The 18,264-nt window shown below is 40.3% G+C and overlaps 1 protein-coding gene and 1 long non-coding RNA gene across 2 annotated transcripts in view; both read left to right on the top strand.

Annotated features, from left to right (window-relative positions):
• LOC116676769 (uncharacterized) overlaps positions 1-18,264 on the top strand; it is a 614,404-nt gene that overhangs the window by 411,158 nt on the left and 184,982 nt on the right. The window lies entirely within an intron of this gene.
• The window catches only part of LOC116676439 (peroxisomal sarcosine oxidase), a 76,497-nt gene continuing 63,938 nt past the window's right edge, over positions 5,706-18,264 (top strand). The window contains 2 exon segments of the mRNA XM_032507538.1: positions 5,706-5,852; positions 10,274-10,422. Of these exon segments, the coding sequence (XP_032363429.1) occupies positions 5,742-5,852; positions 10,274-10,422 (260 nt within the window). The 5' untranslated portion in view covers positions 5,706-5,741.

The following is an 18,264-nucleotide window of genomic DNA, read 5'->3' as shown; positions in this document are numbered from 1 at the left end:
TAACATAAATTCAACACACTGTAGTAAACAGATAAATGGAGGCAGAAGATGTCTTTCAGTCATCAATGCATGAATATATGAACCTGTGTATTATTTGAGTATCTTAGTATTGAATGCACAATAACAAGGTACATTTACACATGGCACTATAGGACCAGTTTGATATAACACAATTTTATAATATATATATATATATATATATATATATATATATATATATAGGGGGTCCCCGCTCCATCTCGCCATCAGTTTGGGGGTCCTTGGCCTGGAAAACGTTGAAGACCCCTGGTATAGACAGATAAAAAAAAGGGGACGAGGGGGACAGAGGGGACGACACACAGCAAAGGGATGCAGGTTGGTGTTAAACCTGGGCTGCTGCAAAAGGACTCACACTCTTACATGGGGCACACACTCTACCTGTGTAGGAAAAGTTTACCTTACATGCTCCAGTTGGGTCACAATTACCCATGTGTATAGTTCTATGGACACTAACATTTTTCTTGATGTGATCTCAACATGAATGATATAATAATGTCCAAGATTGCAACAATGTTTAGGTATGTTTACATTGTAGAAATTAAAAGTGATGATCAGACCTGGATATCCCTCCTTATATACTTTGGGAGGTAATGAACATTGTGGGTCTGGCTGAAGCTGCTGCTGACTGTTGCTACTTATGTGGGATAGCTTCAAATTTCAACAAACTATCTATTTTGTTGGCGTCATTTCAGATTGTACACTGTCCAAGCAAGGTAGCATTGACTATTTCCATCATAAATACACTTATCAGATCAGCATTGGTTCATATTCACCAAATCAAATCTTATAAGCAAGGGCTATGTCCATGTTTATTCATAAAAGCCTCACTCAATTATACATGCGTGACCGATGTCAATAAAGGTCACTACATCAAGACTTATTATTGTTATATACAAATACAAATGAAGAATAAAACATTACTTCTCAAATATAAAGTGCAGAGCGATTGTACAGCATACAGTGTATAAATATATATGTATATATATATACAGTACAGGCCAATGAAAGGTCATGAAAATAAAGGAAACGCATTGAATGAGAAGGTGTGTCCAACCTTTTGTCCTGTACTTTATATGAATAACACTTTAGGTCACGTTGTAGTTGTCAGAGACGACTGAGCCTCACCTCTGTATTCTGGTGTTGCAGAGGTCGATGGGGATGAGCTATCTCAGCACTGATCGATTGCAAATGAGAGCTGTTCAGACTGAGGCGCCAGCTGTCCAAAGAATGAGAGAGAGAGAAAACAAAATCAATCAATGAATGAATGCTTGAATCTCTCAACCCCCATCAGGGATAGCTCCTGTGTCTGGGATTAACCAGTTTTGGTTAAGATTTAAAGGTATTTAATTGTATGCAGAGAGCCAATTCTAACACCACTGAGACGGACAAGATGTAGGTTGTTGCTGTGTCTAAGCTTGCCTGCATGTGACTTTGTGACTGTGCGTGACTGTGTGGCTGTGTGTGACTGTGTGACTGTGTGTGACTGTGTGATTGTGTGACTGTGTGATTGTGTGTGACTGTGTGTGACTGTGTGACTGTGTGAGTGTGTGTGAGTGTGTGTGACTGTGTGAGTGTGTGTGAGTGTGTGTGACTGTGTGAGTGTGTGTGAGTGTGTGTGACTGTGTGAGTGTGTGTGACTGTGTGTGACTGTGTGAGTGTGTGTGACTGTGTGACTTTGTGTGACTGTGTGTGACTGTGTGAGTGTGTGTGACTGTGTGTGTGTGTGACTGTGTGTGACTGTGAGTGTGTGTGACTGTGTGAGTGTGTGTGACTGTGTGTGACTGTGTGAGTGTGTGTGAGTGTGTGTGACTGTGTGTGAGTGTGTGTGACTGTGTGTGACTGTGTGTGACTGTGTGACTGTGTGTGACTGTGCCTTCTGGCCACAAGGCTTCATCTGATGTCTGTTATCCTGTTTGTAAGGGTTCACCACCAGCAAAACCTGACACCCACATGATTAGACCCAACTCAACATAGATTGCTACATGTATTACCCCATTATTATCATATCATTACAACATTAATATAACTATATTACCATTACCCAGATATCGAATATAGTTCGTCCCACATGAGTGTGTGTGTTCTTTTAAGAACTGTAGGAGCTTTGCACCCTGGGATTTAGTCAGCAATTTGAATGTGAACAGGAAGCCTCATGGTTTGCGTTATCATCTCTCCATACTATTCGCTTCAATCTTCAACGTTACATGCCTTTGGTAGCCTTCTAGGTATATGAAATAGAGGTTGACATACTGTAATATTCTGACATCTATGTTAATTATTGTCAGAAATTTTAACGTGCAATATGCATATTTTAAGTTATTACATCTCATATCACCTTATTACCCCAGTATTACATTACTGTGATGTATTACCCAGTTATTACTTTGGTAATCACAAGTTATTACTTATATATCACCTCTTTATTATCACACTGTTACCCCACTATTGCCATCTTATTGTAGTGGTGGAATGTTAAGTGCTACCCACTTCCCTCAGCTGTCTCATTCAGAGACCAGTGTCTCAAACGGGGCTCGTTGTCTGTCAAGAGGTCTGAGATCTACCGTGTCAGCAGAGCAATTACGTAATGCATAGCAGACTATGGTGCAGGTAAACTTTATTCTTGTAATGGCCTATTGTACTATCACTTTGTTTTTCTCAAAATACCACGACTCCTCCAAATCTCAGAGAACACAGATGAGATATAATCAAAGGGGTAGAACGGGCCCATTGCCAGACCCTTCTCCACAGCGCTGCAAAGTCTGGCTAGTCCACACAGCATTCTGTGATGTAAGAAAAATGGCTGTTTTTCTTAAAAACCTATCACAATCGTCTCGTACGGTGCTAAGCGCTGAATGAGCAGCTGTGCCTCTGCAAAATAGCCTTGGGGAAGGAACTTGTTTTGGTGGAGCCTGTGTACCTTTAAAAGGTTGCTTTAGTCCTGCAACAGAAAACTCAGATTGGACAGATAGTCTAGCTAGACATCTGGCAGGAAATCTCCCCTTTCATGTCTTCAGCCATCCTATAAAATCAAGGCATTAATTGTTCAAAAAAATATCTTTAAAAAGTCATCATGCCTCAAGTCAAGTCTTGAATCATTCACTGACAAGTCGGGTCATTAAAGCTGTTTATTTTTTTGTCAAGTCAAGTCGCAAGTCATCAAAACAGTAGTTCATATCCACAACGTTTCATTTGCAGGACTGTTTATGTGCCGCTTAAAATTCCTGAAGATGTCTTCCTTTTCAGCCGGATGTCTGTTACCTTCCTCTTTCTTTGTGTTGTCGTTCTAACTCTGGTGGAATTCTGAGGACTATTGTTAATCCTCAGATATCTGCAGGGTAAATCCAGACAGCTAGCTATACTCTCCGTCCAAACAGAGTTTTATGTTGCACGACTAAATCAACTTTTGAACACAACGTATTCCACCAAAACAAGTTCCTTCCCGAGGCTATTTTGCAGAGGCGCCTGGGCTCCGTGAGGCTCTTAGCACCTCACAAGACAATTGTGATTGGTTTAAAGAAATGCCAATAGACCAGAGCAGAATTTTCTCCTATCCCAGAATGCTGTGCAGACTAGCCTGACCCTCCTTTGCAGCGCTGTGGAGGAAGGTCTGGCAAAGCAAGACTATGAAAATGGGGGCTTGAGTCTACTCAAGTCCCAGTATCAGCACACCTCCAGTTGGCAGGGCGAACTTTGACACGTTTGAATTAACATGTTTAGCCTACTGTGCCAAACAAATTAGACTGTAATAATATCCTCTTTGTGTGCAGGTGTGTAACTGAGACTGCAGAGGAGTGACCTCTGCACTGAGCTGGCTATTCATGGTTATGTAAGTGTAGCAGGTGCCCTTTGGTCACTCACAGCAGAGTTACAGCAGAGCTGGAAATGGTCAGATGGAACGGGAGGATCCGTACCACTGAAGATCCTCTGTGTCAGCGCTGGGCCGACTGCATGTATCGCTCTATAGACTACATAGGCTTGGGGGAAGGTTTATTTGCATCTTATAAGAGTCTACTCATAAATCAGTTCCCCCCTGTTTTCTGTTAGTGGGAAATCACATAATAGATCAGGGTCTTGCTTGTCACATCTAGACCTTTTGGTTTCTGTTGACAGTGAAATACATTGGGCTATTGGTTTATTAATAAAGCTGACTTTACTTAATTCTTGTCATTTTTTATATTGAAATATTTTGTTTTTGTTCACCACATTTGAACGGTTAGATATAACCTAGCAGTCACAGCCTTAATAAAAATGCTCTTTCAATTGTACCTTCCATTCTTTAACATTCTCTCCACCCCAAATACTTTATACTGAGAAACATGCAATCATTCAATGCTGTGCAATGCTAAATCAATATCATTCTACAAAGGAACATCCAATGAGTATTGCATTTGTTTTGATTTAACTTAATATTTTACTTTTTAAACTTCTATTTCAACCATTATTATTAATGCCCATTGCCATATTAGAGTGAAATAAAATAAAAGTTGATTTCACAACTAATAAACTATTTTCCCATTGAGGATTTACTTTTACTCAATCAACATTTTCCACCACGGCTAGTTTTGTCTAAGGGGAGCATAAAGTAACAGGCCGAAGGGGTCAGGGTAAGTTTGTTATATTATATTTTTTATAGGTTTTTTATTCACACAAAGCAATTTACAAAACAAACAGGGAAAGCATTGTATACAACTGTTAATACAATCACAATGATGAATGATGACAAAGTGTCACATATAGACAATGCTGATTGTGAATTTCTAGTGGAAAGCTATGCTAAAACAATAGGAGAAGTAAAGCTCTAAACAGTGATAGAGCACTAAAAGACAAAGCAAGAGTTATTAAATTAAACGAGCAAGGATTTAGACTTATTAGAATACAGTTTTTTCTTGCTGTTCATTTTTTTATTTCCATACATTGTAGTGACTTAACCCTCATGTTGTCTTTCATTAATTTTGGGGTGTCTTATTCAATTGTATAGCATCTGGAGAGAGAAATTGAAGTGGTTTCGCAATAGTATTGAGTAAAAGTTGACATATTCCAGTCTGTGATTAGACATCAACACCCATTCCTTTAATTTTAGTCTAAATAATTCCTACTTTCTGCTTTTCTAACTCAAACATTAGATAAAATTTCCAATAAATGAGGTTTATTGACCATAAATTAAAAAATAACTGTAAAAAAATAACTGTAAAAACTAAAGTTAATAAGTTAGTGTTATGTAGTGTTTTCAACACTCTTGTGGATGTTGAAAAAAGGGGGAAAAAAGTTGAAAACATCGATTGAAAAGCGTCAACAAAAGTGTTGATTTTCAATTTTGACAGGAAGACAACACAAGGGTTAAAATGTTTGACAAAGTAACACATAAAAGTTGGCTATTGGCGCCCTTTTTACCCTTTCTGCCCTGCGGTGAGACTGTCAGGCACTTGTGTCCTATCCATTGACCGTAGCCTATGTATAAATATACAGTCTATGGTTCTATCATATCAGACTGTCTGACGCCAGCAATACTCTTAACCATGGATAATAATCTAGCCTCACACAGGCATTTACTGATGAAGCTTGTTCTGTGTGGCGCACAGATTTCAGCCCCTATCAGGAATTACTCGGGACCCAAATGGATGGTTTATCTTTTAACCCCACCCCCTCCGGTGCGGATCCTTTCTACAGTCTGTTCCTGCGTGTTGAAAACAAATCCAGGCAGCATGTCGACTGAAAGGGAGTATGAGGTCATAGTGATCGGGGCCGGGGTGCAGGGCTCCTTCACGGCCTATCAGCTGGCACAGAGGAACAAGAAGACTCTTCTGCTGGAGCAGGTGTGTCCCACGCACAACTTTGTTTGTTAGTTCAGTGAACTGCTCAGAGACAGTCGTGGAATGTAACCATGTACATTTGCTCCAGTAAGGGAGACCGGGGATAGTGTATAAACGTGAAAAATGTGATACAAACTAATTACATGTGTCTGCTTATATGTGGTATAGCTGTTATCTCTGCAACACCAGACACCAGGAGCAAAATGTTGGACTCTACCCCTTAGTCCGGGTTAGTTGTACCATCCCCTGGGGTGAAATGTTACATCATAAAATTAAGATATGACAAAAAAAATTGAAACTCTATTCAACATATAAATGAATGTTTAACATTGTGTGTGTGTGTGTGTGTGTATGTGTGTGTGTGTGTGTGTGTGAGATTGAGATTGAGATTGAGACAGGCAGGACCTCATTCAGTAAAATTTTAAGGAAAAAACATAAATAGAACCAAGCGCTAACAACCTGCGTGAAAGATATCCATATAGACCCACATGAACATGATTTAGTTTTGTTGAGTTTAAGTACAAAGCTGGCATTGCTATCCCAAAATTAAATTAAATTTGATTGATTTAAGAAATTGGACAACTTATAACTGACCCACGTCTCCCCCTACTATACTTAAGTATAGTAGGGGGAGACGTGGGTCAAATGGCCAAATGTTGAGGTACTTGTACTTTACTTGAGTCTTTTCTTTTCATGCCACTTTCTACATCTACTCTGCTAAATTTCAGAGAGAAATAATATACTTTTTATTCCACTGCAACAATCTGACAGATTTAGTTACATTACACATTAAGATTTTTGCACACAAAACATGTAGTTTATAAACTTTGATGTTTTATTATAGTTGAAACTAGCCAACAATATAAGGGCCTACAAGTCCAGCTGAAATTAGAACACCATTAAACACTCAACTGTTTGGAAACTTTCCAGTTTCTACTATGTGAGGATTTTTATCGACTTTTAATACTTTATGTACATTTGTTCTGATTTACTTTTATTTAAGTAAAGGATCTGAATACTTCCTCCACCACTGACTGCAGGACACAGAAGTATTCAGACAGTGTACACTATATACATGTACAGGTGTGCGTGCATGAATTAAATAATCATCATCTATGTAGTGGAACAAAGAAGACACATGTAGTGTGATTTGTTTTATTTCTGACCTGTCAAAGCTCAGTGTTACTAAGTGCTGCTCTTCCCCCTAATTTAAGCTATGTGTAACTGCATGGGTGTAGGCTGAAGCATCACTGGGATTTAAAGGGCAACTATTATATAGCATTTTCAGGATAATACTTGTATTTTGTGTTAGTACTGGAACATGTTAACATGCTTTAATGTAAAAAAACAAAACAACAACACTATTTTTCTAATACTGCCCATTGCTGCTGCACCTGGATTCACCCTGTGTATGTGATGCTCTGTGGGAGCGCCTGTCTCTTTGAGCCCTCCTCCCGAAAAAGCCCAGTCTGCTCTGATTGGCCAGAGTATTTCCTGGAATCTGCGCTCTGCCGCAACCAAGGGAGTAAGCCTCTCCTCTCTAAGCGTAGCTCCCATGATGCCATTTTAATGTTACAAAGACATCACCTGCAGTTAGCATCCTATTGACTGCCATTCATTTTGGTGCCCCTTTGACAGCAAACAACTTTACATCTGAAGCGTTTCAAGACTCATTTTTTCATTGTTTTTTTCTAAAGAAACACATATGTATAAAAGGCTCTGTTACCTTGTACCTCACGTTATGGCTCCGTAGCAGACGTTTTTGTAAAAACAGGCTAACGATTGCGTCATAACCACGCAGACAGTTTGGACTTCCATTAGCTGCTTAGGTTTAATTACTAACGTGTACTAGCATGTTAGTTAGCAATAACTAGCCTGTGTCTATGTTATCTTCTAACATGTACCTACACTCTCCATCTCTGCTGATTGGGAATGATTGAGATTTCTCTTGCACAGCTACCAGAAGACTTACAACTTTCAGACACGTTGCTCACGTAACAACTACTTTGTCAAGCTCAGTTGGAGGCTGCGCAATAACGCCTAGCCATCACCGGAAAAGTGCTTCTGTTTTCCTTCACTGGTCTCCGTCCAGAACAACAGGATCATTAAATGTATGGTTTCAGTACTTGAAGCTGGAGCTACTGCAACGGAGTATATAGCACGACTTTGTACCGTCAAAAATTACCAATAAAGGCTTCTCAACCAAATATTACACCACCGGAGATGTCCCAGCAGTAATTTGACTCCAAAATTGGGGAGAAAGGACCAGCATTGACCCCCAAGATTACAGCCATCTTGTGTTAACATGCAACTACTTAATATTTAGCACTAGGCTATAGGGCTGCACAATTAATCAAATTTTAATCACGATCACGATTTTGACTTCCCACGATCAAATCTGCGTGATTGAGCTTTTTTTTTTAAATGCGTCATTTCATAGAACGCTCCGGGTTTTTTGCAAAGCCAATCAACCGCTCCGTAAACCACTGTCTGATCATGTGCCGTCAGAGTTGTTCCCTGCATCGCGCAGTAATGGGAGGAAAATTCCACAACAGATAGCAGTCGGGTTATACTTCAGTCTCAAGGTTTATAGTTTCCCAGTAACGCAAATTTGTCCCGTCTGTGTTTTTTTTAGACAACAGCAGTGACCAGTGCTAGTTGGTGTTTAGTTAGGTCTGTTAGCTCACAAGCTCTAGGACACGGTAAATTTTTCCTCTAGGTTAAATGGGGCTAAGTCCTGCATCCGCTGCAATGTTGTTATATGGATATGGTTTATTTTTTGCGTTACTGACCCATTTTTCGTAAAGCCGTGCCTGTGTTGGATCTCTCCTTTAACCCTCCTTCTCTACTCTCCGCGCAGCCCCCGCTACACAGCGGCGCCGCTCCACACTTCTGACATTTGTCCACAATTTTAGTGTTATTAACACAGCTGTATATTGTTAAGCATGAGAGGGAAACCTGTATTTGTACCCTTGTTTCCGCTGGTAACTCTGCTTTCGCGGCCGCCACGGCGCAAAACACAAAAAGCTATTGAATGAAACTAACTTCAGGTCGTGTGAGACAGAGCCTGCTGGACCTGCAAGATGTTAACCATGGCCAGAATATCATAGTTCATAAAAATGCAGCGCAGTGAAGGATAAAGACATTTCCTACACACAACGTGTGTAACTCTGCTTACCCGCCATTCAATCCGTGCTTGACCCTCTGTGAGTAGCACTCCCTCTCTCTCCCTAGCTCCTTTAATCAGTTATAGTTGAAAACAAGTGAAAGAGCTTTCCCAGAGATACATTTAAAAAAAAACTATAAATATATATATCCTATGCTATTTATTTTAGATAGCCAATTTTTATTTCCATGTGTTGTAGCAATATGTCTATACAACATACAACTTCAACATAAGAAGAATGTAACATAATAAGGATGTGAAAGTAGTTATAAATAGCCTATGTGACAATGAAAGTTGTTTGGTTAAAATCATCAAATAATCGTGATAATAATCAAGATCACAATATTGATGAAAATAATCGTGATGACCATTTTGGCCATAATCGTGCAGCCCTACTAGGCTAATGTTAGATTGTTATTGCAGATAAGGCTTCTGAACCAAACACTACCCAATCAGAAATGTTTCAGCAGTAATGCTTCATGGTTCATGTGTGCAATAAATATGACACTTTGTGAGGAAAAATTGTGGCAGAGAATTGTGATATAAATTCTAAGCTAAAAAATCGTGATTCATATTTTCCCCCAAATTGTGCAGGCCTAACTGGCAGCCAAGATGACGTGGTTTACTGCAGTTGACATCAAGCTACACGCGACAATGTTAACACTGCAGTAGCTTAAAAAAAAACCCCACTCCAGTCCAATATACCTGGAGCAGATTACCAATCCTAGCAGGCCGGTTTAGAGTTGCGTAACACTTGGTTGGAAATATGAACATTTTAACTAAAGGGATTTCTCTAAAATATGTTTCATTATTGTAAGTTATGGAAATGTTTGACATGAAAATCCAACATTATAACATTGTAGATATGGCAGAAAATATGAAAAGCATAATATGTCCACTTTAAAAAAACTAGAATGAACATACTTTACAATGCTTAATATTGCAGTGTAAGCATACACCACATTTTACACCACAATAATTTACTGGTGAAATAAGTAATTATTTTTATAACATTTTTAATAAATCATTGAAATTCCCCCTATTTGTGCTTATCCCAAAATTGATCCAATCCGTGACTCAAAACCGTGATCCAATTCTTACCATGAGTTTTGTGATTCGTTGCACCCCTACACATCTATCAACTATCACGTGTGTAAAATTTTTGGATGTCCACAGACATTTGGCCACTTTGGTGTAAATTATTCCCAAACCAAGTTATTTAATTTGAACCAAGTTCCATTGTTCATCTCTTTTCCAGTTTGTCCTGCCCCACAGCCGAGGTAGCTCCCATGGCCAGACCCGCATAATCCGCAAGGCCTACGAGCAAGACTTCTACATCCACATGATGGAGGAGTGCTACGAGCTATGGGCCCAGCTGGAGAGGGAGACGGGTGTCAAACTGTACAGGTAAGCAGTCAGCAGAAACACACAGAGAGAAAACCCATTAAACGGAACATAACAAAAGCTTTGCCAGAACACGGGGATTTGTCACATTCAAGGTGCTATGTACGCACAAGAGCAGCAACTCAATCTACGGGAGCCATGAATGCATGACTTTCTCATTACCTCTGGCGTCATTGAATCACCCCTTGACAGCACCCATGCCTCTGATTGTGGAGCAGTTTTTTTTTTTCATCACGTTATACCTTAGATTTTCAAACGGAAAACGTAGAGGAATTTGTGTGTTTACAAATATAACAGTGTTATCAAACTGTGAGCAAACCCTCCTCCAGCACTTTGAGTTTCCTGATACGATAGAGCTGAATAACACATTGATTCATTATTCATGTCTCAGGGTTATAGTTTATGGTACCAAGCCACGCCCACATTATGTTCCCTAGAAAGACAGTGCGCCTCCCCGTGCCCTGTGCACCCAGCCGCCGCTCATGATTGATGGGTCCGCATCTGAAGGCCACCTGTGCCCTTGGGCATCACAATGAGAAATGGTCAGACAAGGCTGGTGTGAGCAATGCCTCCCGCTTCTGCTGCTGCCTCTGGGACAGATGGAGCCATAGAAAATAGGCTTGGAGCAAGGCTGAAACCTTTTTATTTTCTTCACATACATGGCAACATATGTGCACATCCAGCTGCTGAACTAGTGCCACCAATCACCAAGTCTGACAGGTTAGACTAGATGAGGTATCATATTTACGATCCTACATTCGCGTGGCTTTTCCTTCCCCCGTCACACACTCGTAAACACACAAGCACACAGGGAGACATAGTCATAAAATGTTCTGATGAATGGCTGAAGCCTTTAGCTGGTGTTGTGTGTGCCTTATGGCTCCTGACAGATGTCGGAGTAGCCTTTAGAAAGCACTGCTGGCAGAGGGCGAGTCAGCCACCTATCAGGCAGATGAATTAGAGCCTGTGTTTCACAACCTCTCCCTCTGGGACTCAATAACTTAACACCGGAGCTGCAGTGATCGGCTGTATTATTGTCCACTGGTCATACCATGTCCAGTCAGATGTAAATGTTTTATAGATTCATTCCCATTTATAACACTGGGGTTTTGATGAGCTAGACTTTTTTAATTGTAATTTATAGGGATGCACTGATACCACAAGTACTTACATTTGGGTACTTGCCGATACCGAGTACCGATACACGTGCTTAATAATCCCTCTGTGGTCCAAGGGTGTTTTCAGACACACAGAGGATTTTGGCCTTCTCTGATATTGTTGTTAATTAGATCAAAGCAGTATTTTCAAAGTACCATGACTTTTTTCTATTCAAAGCTCAGTGCCTGGGCCCTGACATTTCCCCAGACTAGTGTCAACAAAACAAGTTACATCATTCCTTATATCAAAATACTGAGTGAAGTTCAGAAAGAATGAACAACTGCAAGTCTGATGATGTCATTCACGTGCATATTAAGTAGCGATGTGGATTTATCAATCCAGCGAAGAGGAGGGTTGGTTTAGCCCAGCAGCTAAGTTCACAAGATTTTGAAATGTTAAGACTTGTGGCAAACTATAACAGTTAAAACAGTTAGACTACACACCAAGAGCTTTCTTTTTAGCCTGTTTGTGAGAAAAAAATCTCTATTTACAGAGTAGCACTGTGGTTGGTAAAACAGCACTGTGATGAAAACCTTATGCAGATTGAAATATGGCTTTCTTTATGTTTATGCCCGTTAAGCTAATGAGAGACACGGGGCTAACACTGCTACTCCAAATAACACTGGTGAAGTTTACGGGCAACAGGTTGCTGATGTGCTTTTTCACAAAGCAGCTTTGGAAACACTGTTTCTGTGATGTGGTGGCGGCTGGTAATCTCTCGGCTCCAGTACACTGAGAAGACGTCGAAACCCAGTAATATTAACCACTGACAATGGCTGATCGCCAAGTGCAATCATGCATTGGGCAAGAACCTAGCCAAGCCAAAAATCTCCAAATGGCTGGCATTGCTCTTCTTCAGTCGCCCATACCTGCTTGATGGAGAAGTAATTGTCACATTGCTGACATGGCACATTTTCAACCACACAGCCACTTCTGCAGTGCAATTTTTAACTGAATGCTTGCAAATTACTGGGTTAGCCAAAGTAACTTGGAAGACAAAACTGAGCCTAATAGGAAATTATTTTCTTGGATTCAGCATCACAGAGAACTTGTTATGGTCATGGTCATCTAACGTCAATACCCTGATAAAGAAAGCTCAGATTTATTTCTAAAGGAAACCTTAAGAAGGAAAAATCCCCACGTTAAGTTATAGTTAACTTTCACAGAGGAGGAATAGAGAGCATCCTGACTGGATGACAGCCCAGAACATCACTGATACCCATCTACTGAGCATCAGTGCTATAGGTGAGATGAGGTGGCTGCGCAGAGCCCAAAGGATATTAAAGACAATACACACCCAGCCACAGCCGGTCCCACCTGCTTCCGTCTGCCAAGAGATACACAAGTATCCGCTGCTGTACCACAAGACTACAGAGCTGCTTCATTTTTCAACTCCACTTCACCCTCCACACCGTATTTTAAAGGGCAACTAATATGTAGCATTTTCAGGATAAAACCTTATGTGTTTGTACTAGGACATCTTTACATGCTTTAATGTAACACACTTTGTTTTTCTCATACTGCCCATGGCTGCTGCACCTGTATTCACCATCGGATTGAGAAAAAAAGCCCAGTCTGCTCTGATTGGCCGGAGTGTTTCCTGGAAACTACGCTCCGCTTCATCGCAGCCTCCGCTGTTGTTTCCAGTGTTGCCAACTTAGAGACTTTTTTGCTAGATTTACTTTTTTTTACAAAAGCGACTGGCAACAAATCTGGCAACTTTCTGTAGAAAAGACTGCAAATTTTTGTAAAATTTCTGTCCCCTGTATTGTCCAGCGAGCACGCAAGGTATTTCTCTCCTGTGGCCACCAAAACAGTCACTTCTGTCTTCTGTTCTGTGACTGAGGAGCAGAGGAGCAGCCCCTTCCTTTGTGCACATTGTGCAGCCGCACTGTGCCCAGGCAGGTAGAAAGGGACAGGGTGCGGGGGCCGGTGTAGGAAGGAGAGACAGCAGGACGCGATAGGAGAAAGACGTTGCTGAGCTGGCCTGGCCCTGGGCAAGCCAGTCTTCTTTGAGAATTATTTATCGATCTTCTTCCCTCCCTCAAAATTTAACATTTAAACATAACACAACTTTGTTTCTGCCACATGGCATTGTTTGCAACACAGTAATACAACAGAGACCTTATTTATTGGTAATGATTTCAATGTCGATTGATCCAACACCAAAGACTCTATTGTACCTTTTAAATAATGTTTACAAAATCATTTCAGTGGTTCATTAACCACTGTTTGAATGAGACATAATAATTGTAACACTAATGGACAATTCATGTAAGGGGAACAAAGAGGAAAAGTGCTTTGGTGCCTACTGTAAAGGTGCTGGTTGACAAACAAGTAGCTAATGCTAGGTCTGTAACATTAGCTAATTATTGGTGGTAACATAAGTTTACAACATCGTTCAACACACTGTTATTATTAGTTTGATTGTTTTAACAACGGTTAACAACTCTGGGATAACCCAATAATTCATTAGTTACGTTAACTGTATAAATAGACGACTAATCTAATGTTAATTGGTAAAGCTAACTAGCACATGCCTGTCTGTCTGCCCTACTCTCCCAACACTGCAAAGCTTCAGTTGGGATGGGAGCTGACAACAGCCCCGGCCCGGGGACACATCCACAGTCAGCCCTCAGCCAGCCAGCTAGCAACCATCCACTATCATTACAGCCCCGGCCCGGGGACACATCCACAGTCAGCCCTCAGCCAGCCAGCTAGCAACCATCCACTATCATTACAGCCCCGGCCCGGGGACACATCCACAGTCAGCCCTCAGCCAGCCAGCTAGCAACCATCCCCTATCATTACAGCCCCGGCCCGGGGACACATCCACAGTCAGCCCCAAGCCAACTAGCAGCCAGACCGGTCAGCACTCCAGTGCTAAGGACGCTAACGGCAGTTTACTCCACAGTTGGGAAACAGACCCAGGCATCCAAGTCAGAACAGGGACCATTCGTAACGTTGCACCTCTGTTAGCGTAATTGGTGTCCCCCCCCCCCCTTCACATCTTTTAAAACGGCAGGGCCTGTAATCTGTGGAACTCCCCCTAGTAGAATAGCTGTGTGTATCACTAATTATATAAAAGTAATTCCATAAATACTTGAGTGCCAGGTCAATTCTTATCTTAACTTAACCCAGTTTAAATTGGGAAAATTTCTCCTCCACTCTGAGCCACCTAAGACTGGTCAGGTCAGGAAGAAGACGAGTTCTACGATGGAGTTTAATGATCACTCTGATCAGTTTATTTTGACAGATTTGTAGCTTGTCTTTGAGGCCTTTAGTAGTGCCCGTGTACCAAGATGAACAGGCATAGTCAAGATGGAATTGAACAAGAGCATTGGCCAAGATTTTCAAGGTGTTTCTATCTAAGAGGCTGGATATTGTTGCCAGGAACTTTATTCGTTGGCTTACTTTTGAGTTAATGTTTTGGGCCATAAACCCTACTGATAGATTGTTGTCCAGTATACAGCCCAAGTAATTGACCGCTTCTTTGACTGTAAGTTCAACATTACCTACAACTACCCTAAACCCCATAGATTTTTTCAGTTTAACTCTGGACCCAAAAAGAATCTATCTAAGAACTACGTTTTGCCAAGATGGAGTCACAGCTTGTTGTCTGTTAACCAAGCACTGAGGTTAAGGCGCTTTAAACTAAGCAACCTTTCCTACCTCTGATTTCTCTTTTATGAGAGACTGGAATAGCTGAATCATCTGTTAATAAAAACAAATTACAATTTATGGCTGACGACATGTCATTAACATACAAAAAAAAGGAGGACCTAAAACACTCCCCTGGGGAATTTCACAAGCTAATTTAAGTAGGGAGGATAAGGTCCCTTTCACATCTACCACCTGTTCTCTACCAACCAGTTATGACCTCACCCACTGAAGAGATGTACGAGAAAATCCCGGAGCTTTGAGTTTGTTCAAAAGGATATCATACTGACCCGTATCAAAGGCCTTTTGAAGGTCTATTAACACCATGCCACAAAGATTCCCCTTTTCTACCGGTTTCCTAATAAAGTCTGAAAGATAAAGCTGACAGGTATTTGTGGAATGGGGTATTCTAAAGCCTGACTGGAAGAAAATAACTGTCTATTAGCTCATAAATAAATTCAACAATTTTTGATATTGAACACTGGATAGATACAGGGTAGAAATTACCAGGATCAGATTTGGACCCCTATTTATATAAATATAAACTCTTGCCACCTTAAATTTATTTGGAAAATGGTTATTTTCAATGCATAAATTAAGATAGGTTATGACAGGAGTGATTATTTCAGCAACATTTCTAAGAAATCTGGGAACTTGTCCATGTTACGATATTACAATATCTAAAATTTAAGACAATATCTTGACTCAGATATTGATATTGATACAATATCAATATATTGTCCAGCACTATGTGTAGCATGAAAAGGCTACAACTTACATTTCACTGTGTAACCCTGTGTCGTAAAATGACAACTAAAACCAATGTTAAACCTTGAGGGTGGATGGAGTCAGTCTGTGTTATCCAGCTAACAACATACCTCTCACAGCAGAATCAACTATCCAGAAGTAGCAGACCACAATGATTTATCATCTGGTGACAATGACCGCTGGTACAAAATTGTGTGGCAATCGATCTTACGTTAAGATATTTCAGTCTGGAAGAAAGTGGTGGACCAACCCACACTGCCATACCTAATAACCTTAGTGGTTAAGGTTTGGTCAAGGAAAAACTACAGTTTCATAAAATGTGGGTTGCATTTTATAGCTTTGGTCATAATTTCTATTAGTTTTTATAACATTGTATACACCAAAAGAGCTGTTAAGAATGGGGGACTGTCCCTAGTAAACTAATCGTTTTAATGGGAAAAGTAACGCAGTCAGACTTTCACATGATGGAAACGAACCAACAGTTCACCCAGATGATCTGAAACACTTGATTTGGAGGTCAAAGTTGTGATGCTAGTAATTCATTTTTACACAAGAAAACAGTAAGTGCAAAGAGCTAGTGCAGAGGATCAAGTTGATTGATGTTTACAGCGAACAGTTAGTGTGATAATTTTACTTTTCACATTGGTATTTATCTTCAAATATGTTTGACTAACCTGGAGCTTTGTTTACAACCTGTCTATTTAACCACGTTTTGCCCTGTTTGATTGATTTTTAGTAATGTTATTAATTTGTTGAGTACCCTCACTGTTATTATTGATATAAGAGGGCAGGGAACCTAAAACCCAAGTTTTAATTAGCCATTATTTTCCTTATTCCTCCGGTTATAGCCTAACCACTATTAGTTAAACAAACAAATCTACTTCGGTTAGGTTTGAATTATGCTCATGTCAATAGAGACTTGGAAGAAGGTGCGCTATGGGACTGGATAGGTACGGGATAGAATGCAAACCGACCAGTCACACAATAACACAAACTAACTTACCAATGGAGGCAGCAGTAGAGCAGCCTCCCATGTTCTGCGAGTTTAAAAAAACTGTTTTTGTCAAAGGACCCTGGTGGCTTTGAAGAGAGCAAATATAATGGCTTCAGTTCCCTGTTGTGAAGGGTTGTATGACAGCAAGATAAAATGCTAAAAATATTCTAAATATAGCATCCACAAACTGATATTGATTTTTTTTCAGACATCTAAAATACGGTTAACTGCTGCCCCCGTCCACAGCATGACGTTGCTTAGCTTCCATGTCTGTAAGTACTCCTGCCTTCTTCAGACTGGGGGTGTGCTGACCGCCATCTATTGTAATTCAGTTCAATTCAATTTTATTTATAGTGTCAAATCCTAACTGGAATTATCTCAGGACACTTTAGGAGAGTCTGTATTTACAAAGACCCAACAGACCCAACTTGTACACTCAAGTTACACCCACTTCTTGTTTAGATGGCAATATGCACAAAAAGGCCGCCCTGCCACGGCCATGCCCTATGACCCTATGAAAAGTTTTTCTTTTAATAACTTTTTGTCTTTAACGTCTTAAGATAGTACAGATAAAATTTGAAGTTGATCAGATTAACTCTAAAAGGAGTTTATTAAAGTTCGACATGTGGAAATGGCCAAATTAGCACTAATTTACAACTTTCAATTCCAAATGGCGGACTTCCAGTTGGGTTTAGGGTATGGTTCCAATGACGTTTTTTTGTACATCTTAAAATACCACATATGTGTACCAAGTTTCATTAGTCTACTTCAAACGTACTGCAAGGGCTGAAATCTTTTAAATATTGTAGGGCGCGCTAGTGAGACATTTTTGCGCGCCTATTCCCGAACTCTTAAACAACGTACATTTTCACAGGGTTTGATGCGTACGGCAATTTTGGTAATTTTTTGAGTATGCTAAGCTCCTCAAAAGGCAATTAATTTGGCGGCGGAGAGGAAGGGAAGAATTCCTTCAGTTTCAATTCTCGGCTGTCGGCCCTCGGGCCCTAATTAAAGCTTTAATGGCAAAAGCAAATCATGGGGTAATAGAAAAACTTCCTCCAACACATCGTTTAAAGTTAGGGAAGGGAAACAACAAAGGGAACAGGACACGGACAATTGCCAAAAATCTAGTTTCAATGCAGGAGTACATATTCTAAAGTCAAGGTTCACTTACTACCTTTTCTTATAGCTTTCACCATGGTCTTCATCAGGTGTCATAATGTCACCTAAGTTAGAAGAAATGTAGATGTAATTTTATAGTTATA

This window comes from Etheostoma spectabile, chromosome 3, assembly GCF_008692095.1.
Source record: "Etheostoma spectabile isolate EspeVRDwgs_2016 chromosome 3, UIUC_Espe_1.0, whole genome shotgun sequence".
Lineage (NCBI taxonomy): Eukaryota > Metazoa > Chordata > Actinopteri > Perciformes > Percidae > Etheostoma > Etheostoma spectabile.
This window is presented reverse-complemented; position numbering and strand designations above follow the sequence as displayed.